The sequence below is a fragment of the Dipodomys ordii genome, unplaced genomic scaffold (assembly GCF_000151885.1).
Source record: "Dipodomys ordii isolate 6190 unplaced genomic scaffold, Dord_2.0 Scaffold136, whole genome shotgun sequence".
Classification (NCBI taxonomy): domain Eukaryota; kingdom Metazoa; phylum Chordata; class Mammalia; order Rodentia; family Heteromyidae; genus Dipodomys; species Dipodomys ordii.
Genome location: NW_012267352.1, coordinates 6,224,246 through 6,246,652, shown reverse-complemented (window position 1 = coordinate 6,246,652; position 22,407 = coordinate 6,224,246). Strand labels below are relative to the sequence as shown.

The following is a 22,407-nucleotide window of genomic DNA, read 5'->3' as shown; positions in this document are numbered from 1 at the left end:
TATGAAACACCTAATATCTCTGGGAAACTATGAAAAGACCAAACCTATAAATTATGGATATAAAGAAGGAAGAAAGATAAAATCCAAATGCATAGATAATATAGTCAACAGAATGATATTGGAAAGTTTCAGTCTTGAAAAAGAAGGATTTTCTAGATACTGGAGGCTTTCAGAAGAATTACCTGACAAACATTAGAATATAAACACTTATACATATATTATAGTTAAAATACTTAACAAATACGGAACAAAGAGAATATTGAAAGCTCCAAAGAAGTAACAAATCATATATAAGGACATTATCTATTAGAATAACAGCAGACTTCTCAACACAAACTCTAAATTCAAGGAGGGCATGGAAAGATGTAATCCAAGCCAAAAGTATATTGATAATAAGTTAAAATTATTAAATAAATAAATTGACAATTTTTTGCCACAATGAATTAATGCGTCCAGCAAATCTACTACTCATAACTGAAGGAGAAATCTTACATAATAACAAAAGACAAAGGAATTTATGATTATTCAACTAGAACTGCAGAAGTTTTCTAAAGGAATAATACACATAAGAGGAAGACAAAAACAACCAGGAGAACAATGGAATAAATAATTGCTACCAGATGAGCAGAATTATGAACTCTAATGTTATCTTTTATTTATAATCAAAGCACAAATTTCTTATTAAATAAAGAGTCCTTGAACGTGAATTCTTTTTTTTTCAGTCATAGGACTTGAACTCAGGGCCTGGGTGCTCTCTCTGGGCTCTTTTGTTCAAGGCTAGCACTCCACCTGTTTAAGCCACAGTTCCACTTCCTGTTTTCTGAGCGTTAATTGGAGATTAGAGCCTCACAGACTTTCCTGCCTGGACTGGCCTTGAATCATGATCTTCAGATCTCAACCTCCTAAGTAGCTAGGATTATAGGTGGGAACCACTAGATCTTGGGCTAAAAGTTAATTCCAGGTTCCCACACTCACTCTTGGCTTTCTTGATCATGACTGATGCACAGCCACTTGAGCTACACCGATAGTGTGGCATTTTGCTGCTTAAAGACAGAGCTCTCTCAGACTTCTCTGATTAAGCTGGCTTTGACAGTCCTCCGCTTCTCAGCTTCTGAGTAACTAGGATTAAAGAACACTCACGAACCATTGGTACCTAGCTATCTGCTTTATGTCTTTTGATTGGAAAATTGAGATTATTAGCATTTAATATTAATGTTTTACATTATGCCATATTTCCTGTCATTTTGTCATTTGATGATATTTATTACTTCTCTTTTGCTAATTTTATCTAGTTAAGATTTATTCTTTCCCATGTTTTCCTAGTTGTTTGTCTTCTCTTCTATATATAGGATTCTTTTAAGTAGAGGGTTTAAAGTTTCTTCACAACTTATTATTGATTTTTTTAAAAATGTAAGCCTAGGACCAGTAGTTCATGCCTACAATTCCTAGCTACTCAGAAAGCTGAGATCTGAGGCTCACTGTTTGAAGCCAGCCCTGACAGGTAAGTCAGTGCAACTCTTACCTCCAATTAACCTACAAAAATGCCAGAAGTGGAGCTGTGGCTCAGGTGGTAGAGTGCTGGTCTTGAGTAAAAAGACTGATGGGCACACTCATACCCTCAGTTCAAGTCTCAGGACCAGCGCGCGCTCGCGCGCACGCACACACACACACACACACACACACACACACGCACACACAAAATGTAAATTCTGAAGGTCACAAAACAACTTGAGCAACACAAAAATTTTATTGAGAGGGTACTAACAAGATGGTATTTCTTATGCTTACCCTGCTCTTATCATTTCTTTTTGAGGAGAGTAGAGTTTCTGTCTTCTGTTTTCTTATGTTGAAGTCTTGGGCAAAATGAACACTGCTCATGACAAAACAGCTCAAGAATAGGATTCCACATCAAAGACTAGAAGAATGTGCAAAACTCAGAGATGTAACAGCATTGAAGAACACACCCACAGGATATAGACTTGCTTGGAATAAAAAATATTCTTGAGCCAATTGAGGAAGGAAACAACAACCAAAACACATTTGTCAGTATCTTCTATTTTTAGAGTCTTCTAGGAACAAAATTATAAAATAGAAATGATCTTTAGATTAAAAACATCTTTGCAAACTCTAGCATCATTCTTCTAAAAGCCAATGAACTAGTAATGAATTCTGCTAGACTCCTGCGGTAATGGCTTTTACCACATTGCCAGCCTGCTGAGGTTCCAAGGCAGGAGTGCTGCAGGCCTGCCCACTAAAATGTTTCATATTTTCATGACTTCCAGCAAGACCCTGGAGGAAATGGCATGCAATATGTCTGCCTCCAGCCTCTGGCTGACAACAGAGTCAAGCAGGTAAAGAGGAAGCGCTATCAGAGAAGGAGATTGGATCCAAACAGAAGCTCTGCTTACTTAGCTTTACAAAGAACCAGGCATCATAAGTAATTCCTCCAGGTTGATTTCCCAAGGGAAAGTGTGACATAAAACAGAATTCAATCTCAAGAAGTAAGCTCCCGTGTTAACATTCATGAATGTGTCTTTTCAAGTGTTTATCTTTCTCAATAAATTTTTGTACTTTGCTAGCAATAATATCCTCACTCTTTTAAGGAGGCCTGGTGAAAAATACTTGGCTTTGTAAGTAGCATACTGAGTTATCTCTTTAAAAACATTACGTGCGTATTAAGTAGCCCCTGATTGAATAATAGGCACTCTTCAGTCTGTACTATTGGCCAACAGCTCAGAGTATTTTTTATGTTACCAGAATGCATTCCAGTTAGAGATGAAGTAAAATAAAAAAATTTAAAAATGCAGAAAATAGATAGATCCACTGATAGAATAATGGGGAAATTTTGCTAGGCATAGAAGAAAAAAGATGCTATCAACAAATGAAAAAGATAACAACCTACTAAGAAAGATGTGGTCAAATATTCAAGTAGTAAAACCAAAACAGTTCCTGGCCTTAGTTTATAAAAAGCTTCAAAATCAATCAGGAAATATTCCTAAGTCATTACAAATGGGAAAAACACTGGGACAGTCCTGGCCCAAAAGAAAACAAGTGACTGAAATAAGCTTTAACATTATCAATAGAGAAAGACTCCTCAACAGAAGTCTTTTTCAGATATCAGTAGGTACAGTGTCATAGGAATGGAGCTTTTATATGCGTTATTGTGAAGCACCTCTCTAAGTGCTTTTCATCTGCCAACCTCTCAACAAGTCAGCATTGGCAAATTCTATCATTATCTATAATGTTACACATGAGGAAACTGAGGAACAGAAATTTAAATAATACAACTAATATCTCAAGGTTAGTAATTGATAGAATCAGGTACTGAAATTGTGCTCTGTCCTCATACCCCTCATACCCATAATCTTTGCCACTGCACTTAATTGTCTCAGTACTGTTGGGAAAGCAAAAATCCTCACATATTGTTGATGAACAGGCAAATTGGTGCAATTAGTCTATTTGGTACAAAATTTCTAGACTATTTCTATTTATAGATTAATCTCTTCTTTACCTCTTTCCTTTCCTTTTGCAATGGGGTTTCATTATGTAATCCAACTGGCTTCAAACTTGAGATCCTCTTGAACACTGAGATTACAGTATGTGCTACTGTGTCCAAATATAATTTTGGAAGGGGTGACAGAGTCCCTGGAGTGATGATCACAGGGTCATGGCAGGGAATTAGTAAAGATGAATCCTAATGCTTCTGATATGCAGAAGAGCAAACTTTAAGCCAGGCAATGGGAATGCTGTATGGACTTGGATTTACTGGTAAATTCAGTTGGCTTTTGTGGCTTTCAGGACTCAGAAGCTGGTTGAGGACCGGCAAGCACCTACGTCTGGAGCTGTTGGGAGTCAAGGAGGAAAATGACGTAAGGAATACTGAGTACACTGGCGCCGTGCTGCTGCCTAGTGGAAGGACTCAAGGTGAATGTTAGCAGACTCTACAGAACGCTGCTGTTTCCAGTTTATGAACAGCTTCAGCTGGAGGTCTTCAAGCAAGTCACTAAATTTCTTCAGGGAAGAAATCAATATTTTCTTAATGAAAGCTAAGCATTTAGGAGAAGAAAATTTCCTATGAGGGACCTCTTGTTGCTTTTCTCAGAATCTGGGGAGATGTCTTTTACTTGCTTGATGGAAAAACACCATTACTTGCTTCCTCCAAAACTAACTACAGATATGGTCACCAACACAGTTAGATAAAAGACATTTCCATCACCCAAGGTTTCCAATGCCCCCTTGTCAATTTTTCTGATCACTTCTTTAGTTTACAGAGGTGTTTTCCACGTCTATAAACTAGCTTGATCTATATTAGAATTGTCTATAAATGAAAAGATGTAAGTACATTTTTTGTTCTGATTTCTTTGTCTCAGCATAGTATTTCAAAAGATCATCTGTGTTGTGTGTATTAACAATTTATTCCTTCAAATTTTAGAAATGTTCTCACTGTGTTAAAAACTCAATTTATCCTTTTACTGATTGATGGTCTTTTTCATTTGAGGATATTAACTTGTCTTTCTTAACATTGAAGGTTTTCATGAATTCTGGATTCTTGCTTTGTAGGCTCTGAGGGGATTGTTGTAACGTTGTTTGGACTCTCTGTGTGTGCTGACCACAGCTTTCTAGAGATTTGGACCCTGCTTCCGCCCATTACCTGGCCTCTGATTCAGTATTCAGTCTTTGGAGGAGCTAGTGGATGGGTTGTAGTTAAGCCGTGAGCCACTAGGGGGCAGGAAAGCAGGTCCCGCATAAGACTCGTGTATTAGGGCCACACTCACAGAAGCCCTATTGTCCAGCAGCAATCAGCAGGAAAAAAAAAAATGTAATTCTGATTCCAGGACCAGAGGAGCCACACCAGCCTTTGTTTCGACAGTTAATTCTTCGCCATTATTTTTTGTGGAGTAATTTATTCAACCAGGGCCAAACTCCCAGTTCTCTATGCCTAGCTCTAAAACCATAGTCTTGGGTCTGTGTCTGGCCACCTGTTCATTTCTATGTAGAATTCTATGTAGAATTAAGCAGCTTTTCTTTCTCTCCTCCTTTGTTTAAAAAAATATTTGTGCATACTTTTGTCTCTTAATTTTCCCATTTTTTGTTTATCAAGCACTGCTATATGTTGGAAACAGGAGTGTCCTGAAAGTGTATCAGTGTCCACTTAAAGGGAGAATCTATATTCATTTGGGATCAAAAGACTGGAAGGGAATTTTAGCTTAATGGTTGGATATTGCATAGGTTTTGAAAAGTGATGATGCATGGCAGATATTGTAACTATATAAGTAGTTATATATATAATAATTTAAATATATGCATATATTGTGGCAAGTGTATGTTTAGTGGGTGATATAGATGGTATTGTAAAAGACTATATGGAATAAACATCAGCCAGGCACCAGTAGCTCACACCTGTAATTCTAGCAACTCAGGAGGCTGAAACCCGGAGGATTGAGGTTCAAGGCCAGCCTTGGAAGAGAAGTCTACAAACCTTTATCTCCAAAATAAGCAGCAAAATGCTGAACTACAGACATGGTTGAAGTGCAGAATACCAGTTGTAAGCAAAAAGTGCTTAGCAAGAGCATAAGACCCTGAGTTCAAGAACGAGTACAAGCACAAATTACTAACATTAAACAACTCACTAAATCATTGTATTAAACACCTTGTAATTTTTTTCATGGAAGAACTGAAACAAATTCTAAATGTGTATCCAAACTTACTATCTTTCCCTTCTTTTGAGAATGGAAATACTTAGGAATGTTAAAATCTCAAAGAGTAAATATTCTGCCAAACTGGTAATGTCAGAAGCACCAGAAGAAGAAGAAGAAAAGCTTTATCAGAAGTCCACAGGGGTTTTTCTCTTTCAGAGTTCCACTCCTGCTGCATCTTACCACTGGGGAAAGGCCAAGAAAATAGAGAGGAATCTTATTTCTGGTATAGCAATTGGTCATGGGGAAAACACATCAATACCATAGGGAACAATTATTTTTCTAAAATCCTATGTCTGGTTTTAGCATCATGCTATTTTTAAATCTTTCTGTGTGTGATGTGCCTGACATTTCCATCAACAAAATTCATGCTAAAGTGAAAAGTTTTCTTCAAGTGAGTTTCTTAGAGTACACTTAGTAAAATGTTAAGATTCTACATTTTGATAACAGTGATTACAAGTAAACTGATGCAGGAAACAAAGCCATGTATGCATTTGAGAGATTTTTCAGGCTAAAATTCATCATAATGATTTCCAAACTTCTAATGTTATCAGCAATGTGAGCTTAATCTACTTGTTAGAATTCAAATAATAGGAGACATGGAAAGGTGCATAAAATCAATGTATGTTTCCCGGTCCCTTTTTATTGTTATTATAAAGGTGATGTACAGAGGGGTTACAGTTCTATAAGTCAGATAAAGAGTACATTTCATTTTGAACAATGCCACCCTTTCCCTAGCCCTGTCCCAGTTTTTCCCTCCTGTCCTGCTCACAAGTTATATAGCTCATTTTCAATATAGCATCGAATGAGTACCACTGCTGTGTTTGCCTACCCTTTATCCTTCCATTTCTGTGCTCACCCACTTGCCCTCCCAAAGACAGATAAACAAAGAAGACACAAAGAAAAGAAAACAAAAACAAAACAAAGAAAAAACTTCATTTCATGGAGTGCATTTCAAAATATATTATTTTATATGATTAGATGTACATAGGTATTGCTCCTTTATGTTCCTCTCCTAAGTATATCCTTCTTTGGTCTCAATGTGTGTGAATGCCTAGAGAACTCGTGTGTGTGTGTGTGTGTGTGTGTGTGTGTGTGTGTGTGTGTTTAAATCATCTCGTGTCTTTACTTGTACATTTATAACATAGGCACATCTTAGCTGCCACAAATGAGGAAAACCATGCAACCTATGTTTGTCTGGTTCTGGCTTGCTTTGCTTAAATTTTTTCCAAGTCTTTCAATTTCCTTATGAATGGTACAATATAATTCTTTTTGATGGATGAGCAGAATTTTCATTGAAAATATTTAACATATTTTCTTGATCCATATGTCCAGTGAGGGGCATCTGGACTGATTCCATATCTTGGCTATGGTACACAATGCTGCTGTGAACATAGCAGTGCTAGTACCATTATGGTGACCTATTGGGTAAATGCCCAGGAGTGGAACTGCTGGGTCATAGGGAAGCTCTATGTTTAGTTTTATGAGAAACCTCCATACTGCTTTCCAGAGTGGTTGAACCAACTTGCATTCCCACCAACAGTACAGTAGCATTCCCTTTTGGCCTCATCCCCATCAGCATTTGTTGTTGTTCGTTTCCTTGATATTGGCCATTCTAACTGGGGTGGGGTAGAATCTCAATGTTATTTTGATTTGAATTTCCTTTATGGCTAGAGATGCTGAACATTTCTTCATGTGTCTATTGGCTGTTCTTACTTCTTCTGAGAAGTCTTTTTTAAAAAAATCATTAGCCCAGTTATTAGTTGGATTGTTTTTGCTTTGAGGGTTTAATATTTTGAGCTCCAAGTATATTTTGGCTATTAGGCTCTTGTCTGATGCATAGCTTTGCAGGTGACATGATCCTTTATTTAGAGAACCCTAAAGATTCCTCCCCCAAATTACAAGAGCTGATCTTAAACTTTGGGTATAAAATCAACCCACAAAAATTGGCTAACCACCTTCAGAAAACTGATCCTTATATATCCTGATAGATAGATAGATAGATAGATAGATAGATAGATAGATAGATAGATAGATAGATAGATCCTTTTATATCACCTTGTACCAGAATCCATTCAAAGTGAATCAAAGACCTCAATGTAAGGTCAGATACCATGAAAATATTATAGGAAAGGGTAGGGGAAACATTAGGGCTCCTAGGCATGGGTTGACATTTCCTTAGATCCAGAATCACAACAAATCAAAGAAAGACTGGAGGAATGAGACTTCAGGAAACTGAAAAGTTTCTGCACGGCAAAGGACATAACTACCAAGAAAATAAAAAGCTCACAGAATGGGAGAAGATTTTTACCCAAAAGTGGTATCATCCTAAACTCTCATTTTCCTGTAATTGGCTCAAAGAGGATTTTGTGTGTAGTGTACACACATGTGAATCTAAATATAGAGACTCACACTCATACAACACAGACACCAAGAGAGTGTTGCAAGTGAACAGCCGAAGTGCCAGACACAATTTTTACTATTTTAAATCCCGTAGTCTTAGTTATTCAAGTGCTGCTTATGTAAAGAAAGAATGCTACAGAGCTGCTTGCTTGGCATTATCCAGGAGCTGTGAAATCCATACCAACACATGGGTGGAGGAACCAGCACTATCTTCGCAACCAGGTAGATCTAGATCGGATTTTGCCAATGCCACCAATCCACAGTGTAAACCTGTGGACTTTGCAAAGCTCTATTTCCTTACCTATCGAGTGAGGATATTCTCTCATCTGGAGACCTGTGTGATGTCAATGTTCTCTGAGCAAGGACATATTCAGAAACCAGGATAGGATATTACAAAAAAGAATATGGAACATGACGTAGGGTAGGAGTACAATGTGTCAAAGCAAGTTAAGCTCAAAATAACCAGATACCTGAACATTTATGGAATGTGATCTTTTTCTCTAAGAAAAGCAGTTGTCGCTGTTATACTTAGGTTTAGCTGCTGGTTAGTGGCCATGATATCTTATTTCAAAGGACAGAGAGTGCTTCCAATGTTTCATACTTCTCTAAGCCTCTCCTCTACCCCTACAGGTGTAACTTATTAAAACTAGCTCTCTATCCCAATGTTTCCTGGCTTACCACCAGAGGTGGGACACTTATTCCAGTGTTCACTAGGCAGAAGATGGAGAAACGTACACAACAGGTCAGCTGGGTGAGGTAGCACAATCCTGTAATCCAGAACTTGGGAGGCTGAGAAGACTGAGAAGTCAAGGTTACCCTGGACTAAATAGTGAGATCAGAAAAGTGTGGGTGACAGAGCCTGACCCTGTCCCAGAAAAATAACGAAACATGAGAACGACAACAAAACCCTATCAAGAATGAATTCAGCGTTGCAAGTCCTCTAATAGCTTCAGTAAGTCGTCCTCTTAGGAACTTTAAAAACAAAAACAAAACTTCAGATCTGAGGAATCAGCTGACCATCATACATCCATTCCAAAACCTGTCAAAACAAGTATCTACAAACACAAGGGATAAACTCATATGACATTAAAACCCACAATTTACATTCAATCTGAGATTCACAAGGTATAAAGTATAAAAGAAATTAAGATGAATTAGGAAAATTAACTATATTCCCCTGCCCTCATTTAGAGGGTCACTAATAGTACCGCCAAGATCCACTTCCCATTTACTCAAGAGGATGAGATTAAGAGGGTGAAGCCAGCCCAAGACAGTCCATCTGATTTCCACCTCTAAATCCTACTACCTTTATTTCCTATGTTGCTACAATTATATATGCACCCCTGCTGAGCTTTATTCTTCTTTCTCTAGCTTCTCTAGGTAGAAGTTGAATTACTTGATTTAGATTTTTAGATTTTCATTTTCTTGTAATATAGTTATTTAATGTTACAAATTTTCCTCTAAGAATTCTCACATGCTTTGATAAATTGCATTTTATTTTCATTTATTTCATATTTTAGCATAGCTTGAACTTCATCTTTGCCATATCAGCTGTTTAATCATGTGTTTAATCTCCAAAATTTGAGGACTGGTTTCCCTTATTTGCAATAACTAGTATATATCTGAGACAAGCAGAAAAGGTCAGATAAGATGATGTTAAGCAAAATGAACCCCAAGATAAGGACAAGTCGTTTTTTTCTTTCTTGCTATTGTTTCTAATGTATTTATAAGGTACCACATAATTTTTTTGGTGCTTTGTATGTCCCTCCCCTATGGTATAACCCTTGTTTTCACTGTATTTGATGTTGGTATAATTTGTGGAGGGGAAGGGTAAAAATAAATTGTTTAAATAGGAATACAGGTTGACCCATTGAGACAATGAGACGTACAAGACGCTATGTCAAAAAACGAACTTTACAATTTAGGCAGGGGCGGGGGAGTGTAGTTGTGGAGATGGGAGGGGAAGGAGGGGTAAGGGTATAACAAAGGAGGAGGCAACGATGCTTGATAAGAAATTTACTCATTATCTTGCTCATGTAATTGTAACCCCTCTATACAGTATTTTCACAATAAAAAACTTATTTCAAAGAAAAAATTTGAGGATTTCTCAAGTATTTATTATTATTATAATCTTTAAGTAGTTGTACAAAAGAATTGTCATTCAACAAAGCAGTTTATGAAGACAATGTGTCTTGATCAATGTCACTTGTTCCAATACTCCATCCCTTCCAAGCCACCACTTCCCACATTTTTTTAAATTTTGTAGGATAGACATAGAATTCTTGACTGCATTCTCCCCCATTCGCTTTATTCATCTACCCTCCTCCACTTACCCTATCTCATCCTTTTCAATGGTCGGTTTCCTGGGTTTTGTTTTATTGAACTTTGTCTTTCTAAGGAACTATGCTATTTGAGTTCCCTCTTGAATCTACCATATTTCAATTAATACATTTGAATACACTTCCATGCTACCAAGACATTCACTTACATGTTAACAAACTAATTTTAGCTTATGTGTTTATAAACAAATTGCACATATGGGGAAAGACATGTAATCTTTATCTCTCTGGGTCTGACTTACTTTATTTAACATAGTTTTTTCCTGCTCCTTCCATTGCTATTCAAATGATATCCTTCTTTCTATTGGACAAAATTCTACCGTGTATGTATATCACATTTTCTTGATCCAATTGTCCAATGAAGGGCATCTGGACTGATTCTATACCTTTGCTATGGTGAATGGTGCTTCGATGAATGTGATTGTGTTGGTGTAGCCAATAACAAATGCTGGATGTGGGCAAAAGTAAACTCTACTACACTGTTGGTGGAAATGTAAACTTATTCTGGAAAGCAGTATGGAGGGTCCTCAGAAAACTAAACATAGAACTACCCTATGATGCAGCAATTTCACTCCTGGGCAAACCAAGATATTTGCTTCTGGTTGAAACCTGTTGGGATCTGAGAGCTCACTTTATATGACTTTTAACTTTGAAGGTTTTTAAAAAAACAACGCGTTCCATGGTCCATTGTGGAATATGTTCTACATAAACTTGGTGTCTATTCTGTGTAAGGACACTGTGAATTCTCATGTTTGGGATGAAGTAGTCCATAATCATCAGTTTGATTCAGTTCATTTATGCCATTAAGGCTAACTACATCCTTACTGACTATGCCTGCTTGAATTATAAAATTACTTGACCTATGTTAGTGGATTTGTCTAACCTTCCAGATCTATTAGTTTTTGCTATATATATTTTAACATACTTTTGTTAGGTGCATAAAAGTAAAAGATTGCTTTGGAAATTTAGTCCCTTTATCATTGTACAATGCCTATCCTTCTTTCTGATAATTTTCCTTGCTCTGAAGTTTAATAATTTTGCTTGAATGTCCCCAACAAAATTTTTGTTGAAATTAATCCCCATTTGGAGGTACTCAGAGGAATGCTTCATTCTCTTTTTTTTCTTTCAGTAATCTACTTATGCATAGTTTAACTTTTTATATTATTTTAGAGGTGTTATAGGCTCTGTTTCATTTGATTATTATTTCCTCTTTGTGTTCTAGCTTAGGAAATTTCTACTAACAAATCTTTCCTTGGCTATGTTTAGTCTATCAATAAGTCCATCAAAAGTACTGGCCTTCCTGTTTTTAATTCTAGAATTTATTTTGATTCCTTTCTTAGTTTCCAACTCTGTGCTTATACCCACCCAGTGTATGGTTTGAATTTCTCACTGGCTCATGTATTGAAGCCCTGAGCCCCAGCTGGTTTTGTTCTTTGGGGAGATGCTGGAAATGTCAGGAGGTGTGGCCTAACAAGAAGGTCTGTGAAGTTATGTTTGGGGGAAACATATCTTGTCTTGCCCCTTTCTTGTATCTCTCCTCTCTGTTCCTGACTATCATGTGCCAAACAGATCTTTGCTGCTATGCACTACTATATTCTATCATACTTAAGGTAAAGCAATGGGCACAGAAATCATAACTAAACCTCTGACACTATAGGCTAAAATAAATCTTTCCTATTTGTTTCTGTCAGTTATCTGATACCATATAAAAAGCCACCTACTACAATCACCTGCTACTGACATTTATTTATTCCATGACAAATTAATAATAGTTATGTTGGATGATTCCAAAATCTGTATCCTAATAAACCTGGATCTGGTATGTTTTGCCTTTGAGCAAAGGCAAGAAAAAAATATACATGTGTGTGTGTGTGATCATTATATTTATATTTATACATAAAAATTTATGTATATATTATACATAAATTATATTAAAATATATACTTATACAAATATATAATTTATATTTAAACTTATATAGTTAGTTTGATATTAATTATAATTTGTTATGTTATATAACACATATACTTATCAATGTATAATTACATATATTATATATAATTTTATTATTCCCAGATATTGGAAAGTTTAATCCAGCCATGATGTTGTTAGGTTATAGGAGCTGAGATATTAGGGATTTTAGGTGGGTTTTTAGGTTGATCTGACTAGAAATTGGACTATGTTTAGTGTTTACTATAATGTAGGTGCCAAAGGATGTGAATTCCCCTAGGGACCTCCATTTTTACCTCCCTGCCAGCTTTGAGTTGAGTAGAAGTATGTGGGAGGTTTTATGCAAATACCATCCACTTCACAGGAGGCTTAAACATCCTCAGTTTTCTACCTGTGGGAAAATCCTGAAATCAAACACTCTTTGTACTAGTTTTATCATTGTTTTTACCAAATAGTTGAGAAAATAAATCTAAGGGAAGACAGCATCCTGATTACATCCTGATTCAGTCGATGATGGTGGAGGAGCGAGGTAGAGCTCACATCATGAAGGCTAGGAAGCAGAGAAAGTCAGAATGGGTCTTCCCCATTAGTCAATTCTCTCTGTAAATACCCTTATGGACGCACTCAGAGGTGTGTTTTACTCATCTCCTAGGTGTCCCAAATGCAATCAAGTCGACAAGATTATCCATCATACATACCTATGAATATCTACAAGAGTTTTACCTGGCTGGGCGCTGGTGGCTCATGCCTGTAATCCTAGCTACTCAGGAGGCTGAGATCTGAGGATCGTGGTTCAAAGCCAGCCCGGGCAGGAGAGACCGTGAGACTCCTATCTCCAATAAACCACCAGAAAACCGGAAGTGGCGCTGTAGCTCAAGTGGTAGAGCGCTAGCCTTGAGCTGAAGAGCTGAGGGACAGCGCCCAGGCCCAGAGTTCAGGCCCCACGACAGGACCCCCCCCCCAAAAAAATAAATCCCTCCTTGAAAATCATGGCCTAGGACAGGCAGATTCCTAACAGGAAACATTTGTGGAATCTCAGCTCCAGCACCTTCCACTTACAAATAAAAGAAAAAAAAAAGAGTTTTACCTGTACACCACTGAAAGATTTATTTTCTCCTCTTTCTGTCCAGCTCACACGTAAGTGTCTTTCCTACACAGCCTTCTTCCCGCTTGCTGGCTGCTGTGTGCCTTACCTTACCAGCAGTCTGTCAGCATCCAAGCCCATAGATGTCGACGAAGGGATGGACAGAAGCACAATTCCAAATAAATGTCCTCAGGCTGAGCATTAGTATTATTGGCACATAAGTTTAAAACAACATGGACTTTTAGCTGTTGTGCTTTACAGTTAGAGCTTTCATACTGACTCATAAGTCTTTCCTGGATTTCCCTTCACCTTTTTTTTAACTGTTTTCCTTTACTATATTTATCCAGTATTGTCAGAAGGAAAATTTAATTTTTAAACAGGTAAGATTCACTACTTTTAGGCAAGAAAAAAAAAAGGTTAACCTGAAGTATAAATTATGTCAATTACAAAAATCACCTTGCATACAAATGTGATTTCTTGGTGACACTGAGAAACAATCTCAAATAAAACCCCTCCTTGAGGGCTGGGAAGGTGGTTCAGTGGTAGAGCACTTGCCTTGCATGCATGAGGCCCTGGGTTCGATTTCCCAGCACCACATAAGCAAAAAGAAAAAAAAGCCGGAAGTGGCACCGTGGCTCAAGTGGTAGAGCTCTAGCCTTGAGCTGAAGAGCTGAGGGACAGCGCCCAGGCCCAGAGTTCAGGCCCCATGACAAGACCCCCCCCCTCAAAAAAAAATAAATCCCTCCTTGAAAATCATGGCCTAGGACAGGCAGATTCCTAACAGGTAACATTTGTGGGATCTCAGCTCTAGCACCTTCCACTTACAAATAATCACAATATGCTCTGTAGGGAGTGTTAATGAACACATCTGTCTGCGTCCTGTGTCCTTGCACAGCTCAATAATATCTGAAAACATGTTTTTCAAATGCAGACAAAATACTCAGGAGATTCTTGCTGATGAACAACAGTGTTTAGTTACCTAATTTGTTTTACCTTCCCATTTAAACTAACAGTGAAAGCAGGAGTTCAATAAAAGCAGCCAATGGAATTCAAGGACATCGTATTTACTTTGAGGCCATAAAGTGTCTAAGTAGCCATTTTTATCCTCACTCCTGTTACTGTTCAGACACTGTGAACCATTATTGTTCCTGGAAATGCATGGAAAGAAAAATGGTACATGAACTGCTAGCCAGAAATTTCTACAGCAGAGCAACTTTTCAAGATCAAAGGCTGTAAGTAGTGCTGCAATGAATTACTGCAATGCAGAGGAGGAGGATTTACTTGCTAAGTCATTACAAAGATCAGCCATTTCACCAGCATCCCAAACCATCAGGACTTGGGGTATTTCACCAATTCTTATTAACTCATGTGGATGTGTTCACTCATCCACTGCTTGCATAGAATTCTGGTTTCACTGATCCCCTGCTCCTCCCCCCCTCCCTCACATTCAGATTCCACTATTAGGCTTGCATCCCTGTCCTCCTACTGCTTTATGCCTGAAAAAGGTGTAGTCTATAACTCACAGAATACTTCTCCATTCATACTTTGTTCCCTGTTCATACAGATTAGACACCCATACAAATACCCACTGCATGTGTATCATATGCAGTTTGATCTGAGAAACTGCAATACAAATAACAGAAACTATCATTGTAAAACTGGTCCACATATTTTGTTCTTACTTTGGGAAACATACTGGCAAAAATTATGCTGATCCTAAGTTAGCTTTTATATTTTTAAAAAGTGGTTTTATTGGGGCTGGGAAGGTGGCTCAGTGGTAGTGCTTGCCTTGCATGCATGAAGCCCTGGGTTCAATTCCTCAGCACCACAGAAGCAGAGAAAGCAGGAAGTGGCGCTGTGGCTCAAGTGGCGCTGTGGCTCAGCCTTGAGCTGAAAAGGTGAGGGACGACAGCACCCAGGCCCAGAGTTCAGGCACCATGACCAACAAAAATAAATAAATAAAACTATGCAAATAGGCAACTCAACTTGAGAGTTCTCAAGTTGGTGGGGACAACTCTCCTCAGTCCTGTGTCCTCTCTGAAGATTCTTTCCTGGGCTCTTCCCAGAGATCATCCCACAGCTTTCTTCTCTGCTCTGAAAACTCCCTCTGCTTTGGCCTCCAGTGGTCTGTCTGTTACTACATTCTGGAGCCTCATTCTTGACAGTAAGCTGGATGTAGCTGTTACCTCTTCTGTGTTTCCCTTGAGTTTCCTGTCTTGTACTGCCTGATGTCCAATGGTCCAAATGTTGGGAACAAATTATTTTTTTCTCAGTGCCATTGATACATGGCACTGACTGCTTCTTTGGATGAGATGTGCTCATTATTTCTTTTACACAATTCATGAGGAAAACTCTGCAACTCTCTAAATGTCAGAGAATCCCCTTCCACCCCCACTCCCACCCCAGACAGCATGCAAGTTTATCAACTACATATCATGAAATATTTTAACCCTACATCTACTTGGCTAATTTTACCTCTGAAATCTTTCCAACTTCCCCTTTAAAATTCTAAAGGATATGCCTCTCAAAAACTTCACTGGCAGACTTCAGTCCTAAAATCTCGACAAACTGGTCACTGAAAACTCTGCTCAGCAGTTTTGTTGAAACAAGAAATGATAGCCAAGATGGACGGGTGTGGTGGCACACGTGTGGTGTTCCATCACTTGGACAGTGTAGGCAGGTGGATCACAAGTTTGCAGCCAACCAGACCAAGAAAGCACACTCTAGGAAAGCGCGGAACACATAGCAAGACCCTGTTTCAGAAACCAAAAGCAAAGCAAGGATCTGGCTTGTATTTTGACAAGTCTTCAGTTTTCCTAGTCAACCTGCTACTTTTTATGTTTAGTACGCAGTCTGGTTGTGTGGATTTCACTAATTTTCTTAAGAGACTGTCCTCTACCAACTAGTTTCAGTGCAGTGAATCTGTCCTTCCCAAACTCATAGGGTATTTTGGCTTTTCAATTATTTGGGAGGGGGAGTGAATGTGTACTCAGAATCACCAGAGTTTTTAGATAGAGAAATATATAAGAATCACATACACTACATCAGAAGTTCACTGAGAACTTCTTCCTCTCAAATACTCTTGGAACTTGAGATTGTTTTCAGAAAAACAAAAACAAACAAAAAAGAACTTCGACGCAGGAATATATCGTATAATAGTTTTATTTTTCTCATTTACTATTTTTACATTTTATGCACAAATATTTTTATCTGAGTAAAAATAGAAAATAACTGTTTTATGTAAAATTACAAAAACACAAAGAAATACATAATTGTTATTATGAGAGTAAAAGCGTCTTTATTTAAAGAGTAAAAATGTATGCAAAAATCCTCCTCCTTTTACAAAAGATTGAGAGTATTTTTTTTCCTGGAAAGTAATGAAATATTGAAGTATCCATATTTTTATAAGCTTTAGGTCTAAAGACATTAAGTTAGTATCAGGTTCATTTTGTAATTAAGAATTTTAAAACATTCTTGTGCTATTTCAAAGATACACTAGTTCTTTATAAAAGTAGCAAAAATGATGAATGCAGAAAAAAGCAGACCTCACCAAAAGTATCTGGAGGCACAGCCCTTTAAAAGAAATATCATACTTGAGTATCACTGTTCATTCAGGGAAAAACAGCTAATTAGTTTTCCTAATTTTTGACATGGATTAATACCAAAACGAATGTGAACAGTTGATGTATGTGACGATCAACCACACATGGTAATTCTGTTTGATTTTGTTTGATTTTTCCAATGGTAACACAAATTTTCAAGCTAGCAAGACAGTATGGAAGTTGGTTAAATATAAATCTCACATGGAAAAAGATAGCTTTAAGACAAAAGTGAACATTTCATTATCTTGTACTCAGTACAAAAGATAATCAATAATCTATGTCTTCTTTGAATGTATCATTCTACAGAAAAAAAGCAACTAAGCATGAATTATAGCTTCTTAACACAGTTATAGTTAATAGAAAACTGTAACCTCAATAAGGGCAGCAGAATATTTTATTCATCTGTTGAGAAGCAGAAAAGCTTCTTGAATCAGCTGGAAAAATGAGACATGTCAGCTGTGGGTGAGATGGCGAGCTTATGTGAGAGAAGCAGGAAAAGAGCATCTGATCACGCTCTAAACTCTTCACACGAGAAAGAACATAACTCAAACTTCCCAATGGGGGAAACACAGAATACAGCGTAAAAAGAAGAAAAAAGCGTTTGAGGAATGCTTAAAGGAGAAAAAAAACTTTGATTTTATTCCTTTCCTTCAAAACACATACATAAATTTAAGATATAAAAATCTGTTGTCTGCTTTGCTAAAATTTTAACATAATGTATCAAAAGAATTTCAAATCTAAAAGTCAAGATTCTTAAGCTCTTGAGATACCAGAAGATTATACTTTAGTATTTTTTAAAACAAGAAATGACTTATCAATTCCCTAGGACTTAAAAGGATGGCTTAAAACATTGTTAGCTACTTATATGTGACCAGATGCTAGGGTTTCTATATACTGTTACATAGCATAACATTCTATTTGGACATTCTTAAAGTCACAGTGCCCAAATGAGTGCTAATAATTTGTCAGTCTACTTTCTGTACTTATAAATGAAAGATACAGATTTTCTTTTTTTTTTCAGGTATTTACTGCAGAATCTTAAAGGACTTATAAATGAACTAACAGTGCATGTTGAAGTCCTATAGCCAGTATTCAAAATGACTTCAGGTTACCAAAAAAGGAAATCAGACCTACCTTCTCTTCCTTGTCCCTAGGATCCTGAATGTGGTGTTCATTTAAGCCACCAATTAGTGCTAGTACCACCTGGCCCCTGCTAATCAACAGTAATAACCAACTTCTAAAGCTGTTCTGGGGATGAATTTAAAAGGAAATGATAAGGGAGGTTTAAGAAAGGATTATTTGGGGATGAACTTTTTTCTATAAAAGCTCCCTCCAGTCTTTCATTTGACTTGTGCATGACACCTTAGAAACAACAAAAGAAAGAAATGACAGATTGTTTTTTAAAGCTATCTCTGTATAGTGTTAGCTTGTAGTAAGGAATTTCACATACAAATTATTTAATTAAAAATAATTTAATAATCTTCCTTTTGAATATCTTTAAGCCTTCATATATATGTGTATATGTATAAAGTGGTCAAAGGACATATATTGATATTTGTACATACACATATGATTCAAAAGGAAAAAAAATAAGGAAGTGGGAAGTTTTTCTTTAAAGAGAAGACTGTCAATAATGGAGTCTAGGTTTCCCTTTGATGATCATTTGAAGTAACTTACTAGCATCTTGAAAGGGTACTGTTATCTGATCTAAAGTACTTACTTATCAGAATACATGAGTGGTGCTACATGAACTGGCTACAGAGTAGTTTTTTGTTTTTCTTTTTGGAAAAGGCATTATACCAAACTATACCAAACTTTTATTTTCTAGCTGAGGTATACTTCTTTTGGTTTTTACAATCTCTGATAGGAAAAACAGAGATAAATTCCTGTATGTATGTATGTGTATAGATATATATATATATATATACACATATATATATACACATACATATATATATATATATACATATATATACATATACATTTGCAATAGCTGGTTTATTGGAATGCCTCTCTCAAAATAATTTAAATTCTTGGTCTAACACGAGTCATCTACACAGGAAACAATTAGTAATGGCTTAAGCCAGACTTAAGCCTGGATCTCATTCTTCTTCAGTACTGCTCTTTTGCCAGTCAACTTATTATGCTTTTCTTACAAATAGGTAAATTATTTTAATAACCTGATAATCTTAGTTTAGGAATTTGTTAATATTATTATAATTTTATCCTTTATGAACATCTTAACTCCGCTTGATTAGATGAAACAGGCACACATGCTTTAGCTTAGCAATTCCATTTTCTGATTCTATGTAAAGCAACATCTAAAGTAGCAGAGAAAGGAAACAGCAATATTTCAAAAAATAGATAAGCCAGGCTGTTTCCTGGAGACATGTTACTTTTTTTATCTTCAGATGCTACTGGCTATTTTTGGTAGGGCTAGGCATTAATACTGACCACTTTAGCTTTTCTGACTGTTAAACTATCCCACAAAGAACCTGCTTTCCCTGCAGATAATTGTGGCGATCCTTTAACATATGCATTTTGTAAAATATACGCTCAAAGTAAAAAGATCCAAATTCACAAGAGTATGAAATATTTATAAAAAAATCATGCATCGGATTGTACAACCTAGAAATAAAAGAAGATTCAAATTTTGAAATAAAGGTAAGAGCAACTGCTTGCTCTAAATATGTAAGAAAGACTTTAGGCTCCCAGAAAGTCCTGGGCCTCACTCAATTATCCTTTTCTGTTTGTAGAGAAGCAGTAGCCAGGGCTACAGCTGTGACTGGCTGGGCAATTCCATGGAGCTGCATCTTTGCAAGTTTCTTCTGTTCACATTCTGTGACCAACCGGTTCAGTTCTGCTGCACTGTATCCAATAAGAGTCTTCAAGTCACAGACAAACTTGTACACAAATCTCTTGCCTTGAACTTTACAAATCATGTCCCCATCATAATAATACCTTTAAAAAGAGACAATCATGTTAGGACTATAGAAAAATGAAGAATTTGGACTCTTTACAGTTCAGACTATTCCATAAGCAGAAGCTTAACTAAGAACTGCACCCCAGAGCAACAGCAGTTCACTCTGCAGTTACATTCAGTATTTAGTGTTTCCATCTAAGGAAACTCTCAAAATATTACAAACAGTACTCCAAAACCTTGTATATTAAACTTCCAAAGCATCTTTCAACAACTATGCATAATACTGCTTTGAAAACAAATGTAATTATTAAAACAAGAAAAATACAAACCTTGGGAATAGCAGTAAAAATTACAAGAGCTTTTAAGTCAGAAAGGCAAGTCTCAAAGCTTAATGTATCTAGACTTACTACCACCTCTGTGACCACAGGAAAGGGGCATTTCCTCTAAGCTTTTATTTCTCATCCACAAAAAGGTTAAAAAAATATACTTACCCTCACAGAACTGCTGAGGACTACAGAGATAAACTTTATATATATAAAGTGCTCAGCATATAGTGACTCATGGTGCTCTATAAAACATAAGTTGTTAATAAGGACCCAGATTTTTAAAAAAATTAAATATTCTAAGGCTGGGAAGGTGGCTCAGTGGTAGAGTCCTTGCCTTGCGTGCATGAGGCCCTGGGTTCTATTCCACAGCATCACATAAGCAGAAAAAGCTGGAAGTGGCCCTGTGGCTCAAGTGGTACAGCACTAGCCAATGTAATTAAAAAACGTTGTATTATTACTGTATTAGGATGACAGAATGGAGTGTTTATATAGTGAAGAAAGCTAAATCATAATCTCTCTGTGTAAACTCCATGGAAAATAGTAGATGATAAAGAAGCAGTCAAAGTATATTACTTAGAAATAGAGGTATATGGGGCTGGGAAGGTGGCTCAGTGGTAGAGTGCTTGCCTTGCATGCCTGAGGCCCTGGGTTCGATTCCTCAGCACCACAGAAGCAGAGAAAGCAGGAAGTGGCGCTGTGGCTCAAGTGGCGCTGTGGCTCAGCCTTGAGCTGAAAAGGTGAGGGACGACAGCACCCAGGCCCAGAGTTCAGGCACCATGACCAACAAAAATAAATAAATAAAACTATGCAAATAGGCAACTCAACTTGAGAGTTCTCAAGTTGGTGGGGACAACTCTCCTCAGTCCTGTGTCCTCTCTGAAGATTCTTTCCTGGGCTCTTCCCAGAGATCATCCCACAGCTTTCTTCTCTGCTCTGAAAACTCCCTCTGCTTTGGCCTCCAGTGGTCTGTCTGTTACTACATTCTGGAGCCTCATTCTTGACAGTAAGCTGGATGTAGCTGTTACCTCTTCTGTGTTTCCCTTGAGTTTCCTGTCTTGTACTGCCTGATGTCCAATGGTCCAAATGTTGGGAACAAATTATTTTTTTCTCAGTGCCATTGATACATGGCACTGACTGCTTCTTTGGATGAGATGTGCTCATTATTTCTTTTACACAATTCATGAGGAAAACTCTGCAACTCTCTAAATGTCAGAGAATCCCCTTCCACCCCCACTCCCACCCCAGACAGCATGCAAGTTTATCAACTACATATCATGAAATATTTTAACCCTACATCTACTTGGCTAATTTTACCTCTGAAATCTTTCCAACTTCCCCTTTAAAATTCTAAAGGATATGCCTCTCAAAAACTTCACTGGCAGACTTCAGTCCTAAAATCTCGACAAACTGGTCACTGAAAACTCTGCTCAGCAGTTTTGTTGAAACAAGAAATGATAGCCAAGATGGACGGGTGTGGTGGCACACGTGTGGTGTTCCATCACTTGGACAGTGTAGGCAGGTGGATCACAAGTTTGCAGCCAACCAGACCAAGAAAGCACACTCTAGGAAAGCGCGGAACACATAGCAAGACCCTGTTTCAGAAACCAAAAGCAAAGCAAGGATCTGGCTTGTATTTTGACAAGTCTTCAGTTTTCCTAGTCAACCTGCTACTTTTTATGTTTAGTACGCAGTCTGGTTGTGTGGATTTCACTAATTTTCTTAAGAGACTGTCCTCTACCAACTAGTTTCAGTGCAGTGAATCTGTCCTTCCCAAACTCATAGGGTATTTTGGCTTTTCAATTATTTGGGAGGGGGAGTGAATGTGTACTCAGAATCACCAGAGTTTTTAGATAGAGAAATATATAAGAATCACATACACTACATCAGAAGTTCACTGAGAACTTCTTCCTCTCAAATACTCTTGGAACTTGAGATTGTTTTCAGAAAAACAAAAACAAACAAAAAAGAACTTCGACGCAGGAATATATTGTATAATAGTTTTATTTTTCTCATTTACTATTTTTACATTTTATGCACAAATATTTTTATCTGAGTAAAAATAGAAAATAACTGTTTTATGTAAA

At 37.2% G+C, this 22,407-nt stretch overlaps 1 protein-coding gene across 4 annotated transcripts in view; it reads right to left on the bottom strand.

Moving 5' to 3' along the window:
- Positions 1–16,744: 16,744 nt before the first annotated feature.
- Gabpa (GA binding protein transcription factor, alpha subunit 60kDa) overlaps positions 16,745–22,407 on the bottom strand; it is a 36,307-nt gene continuing 30,644 nt past the window's right edge. For all 4 annotated transcript variants that reach the window (XM_013031036.1, XM_013031038.1, XM_013031035.1 and 1 more), the window contains one exon: positions 16,745–20,035. In XM_013031036.1, the coding sequence (XP_012886490.1) occupies positions 19,807–20,035 (229 nt within the window). In that variant the 3' untranslated portion in view covers positions 16,745–19,806. The remainder of the gene's footprint in view (positions 20,036–22,407) is intronic.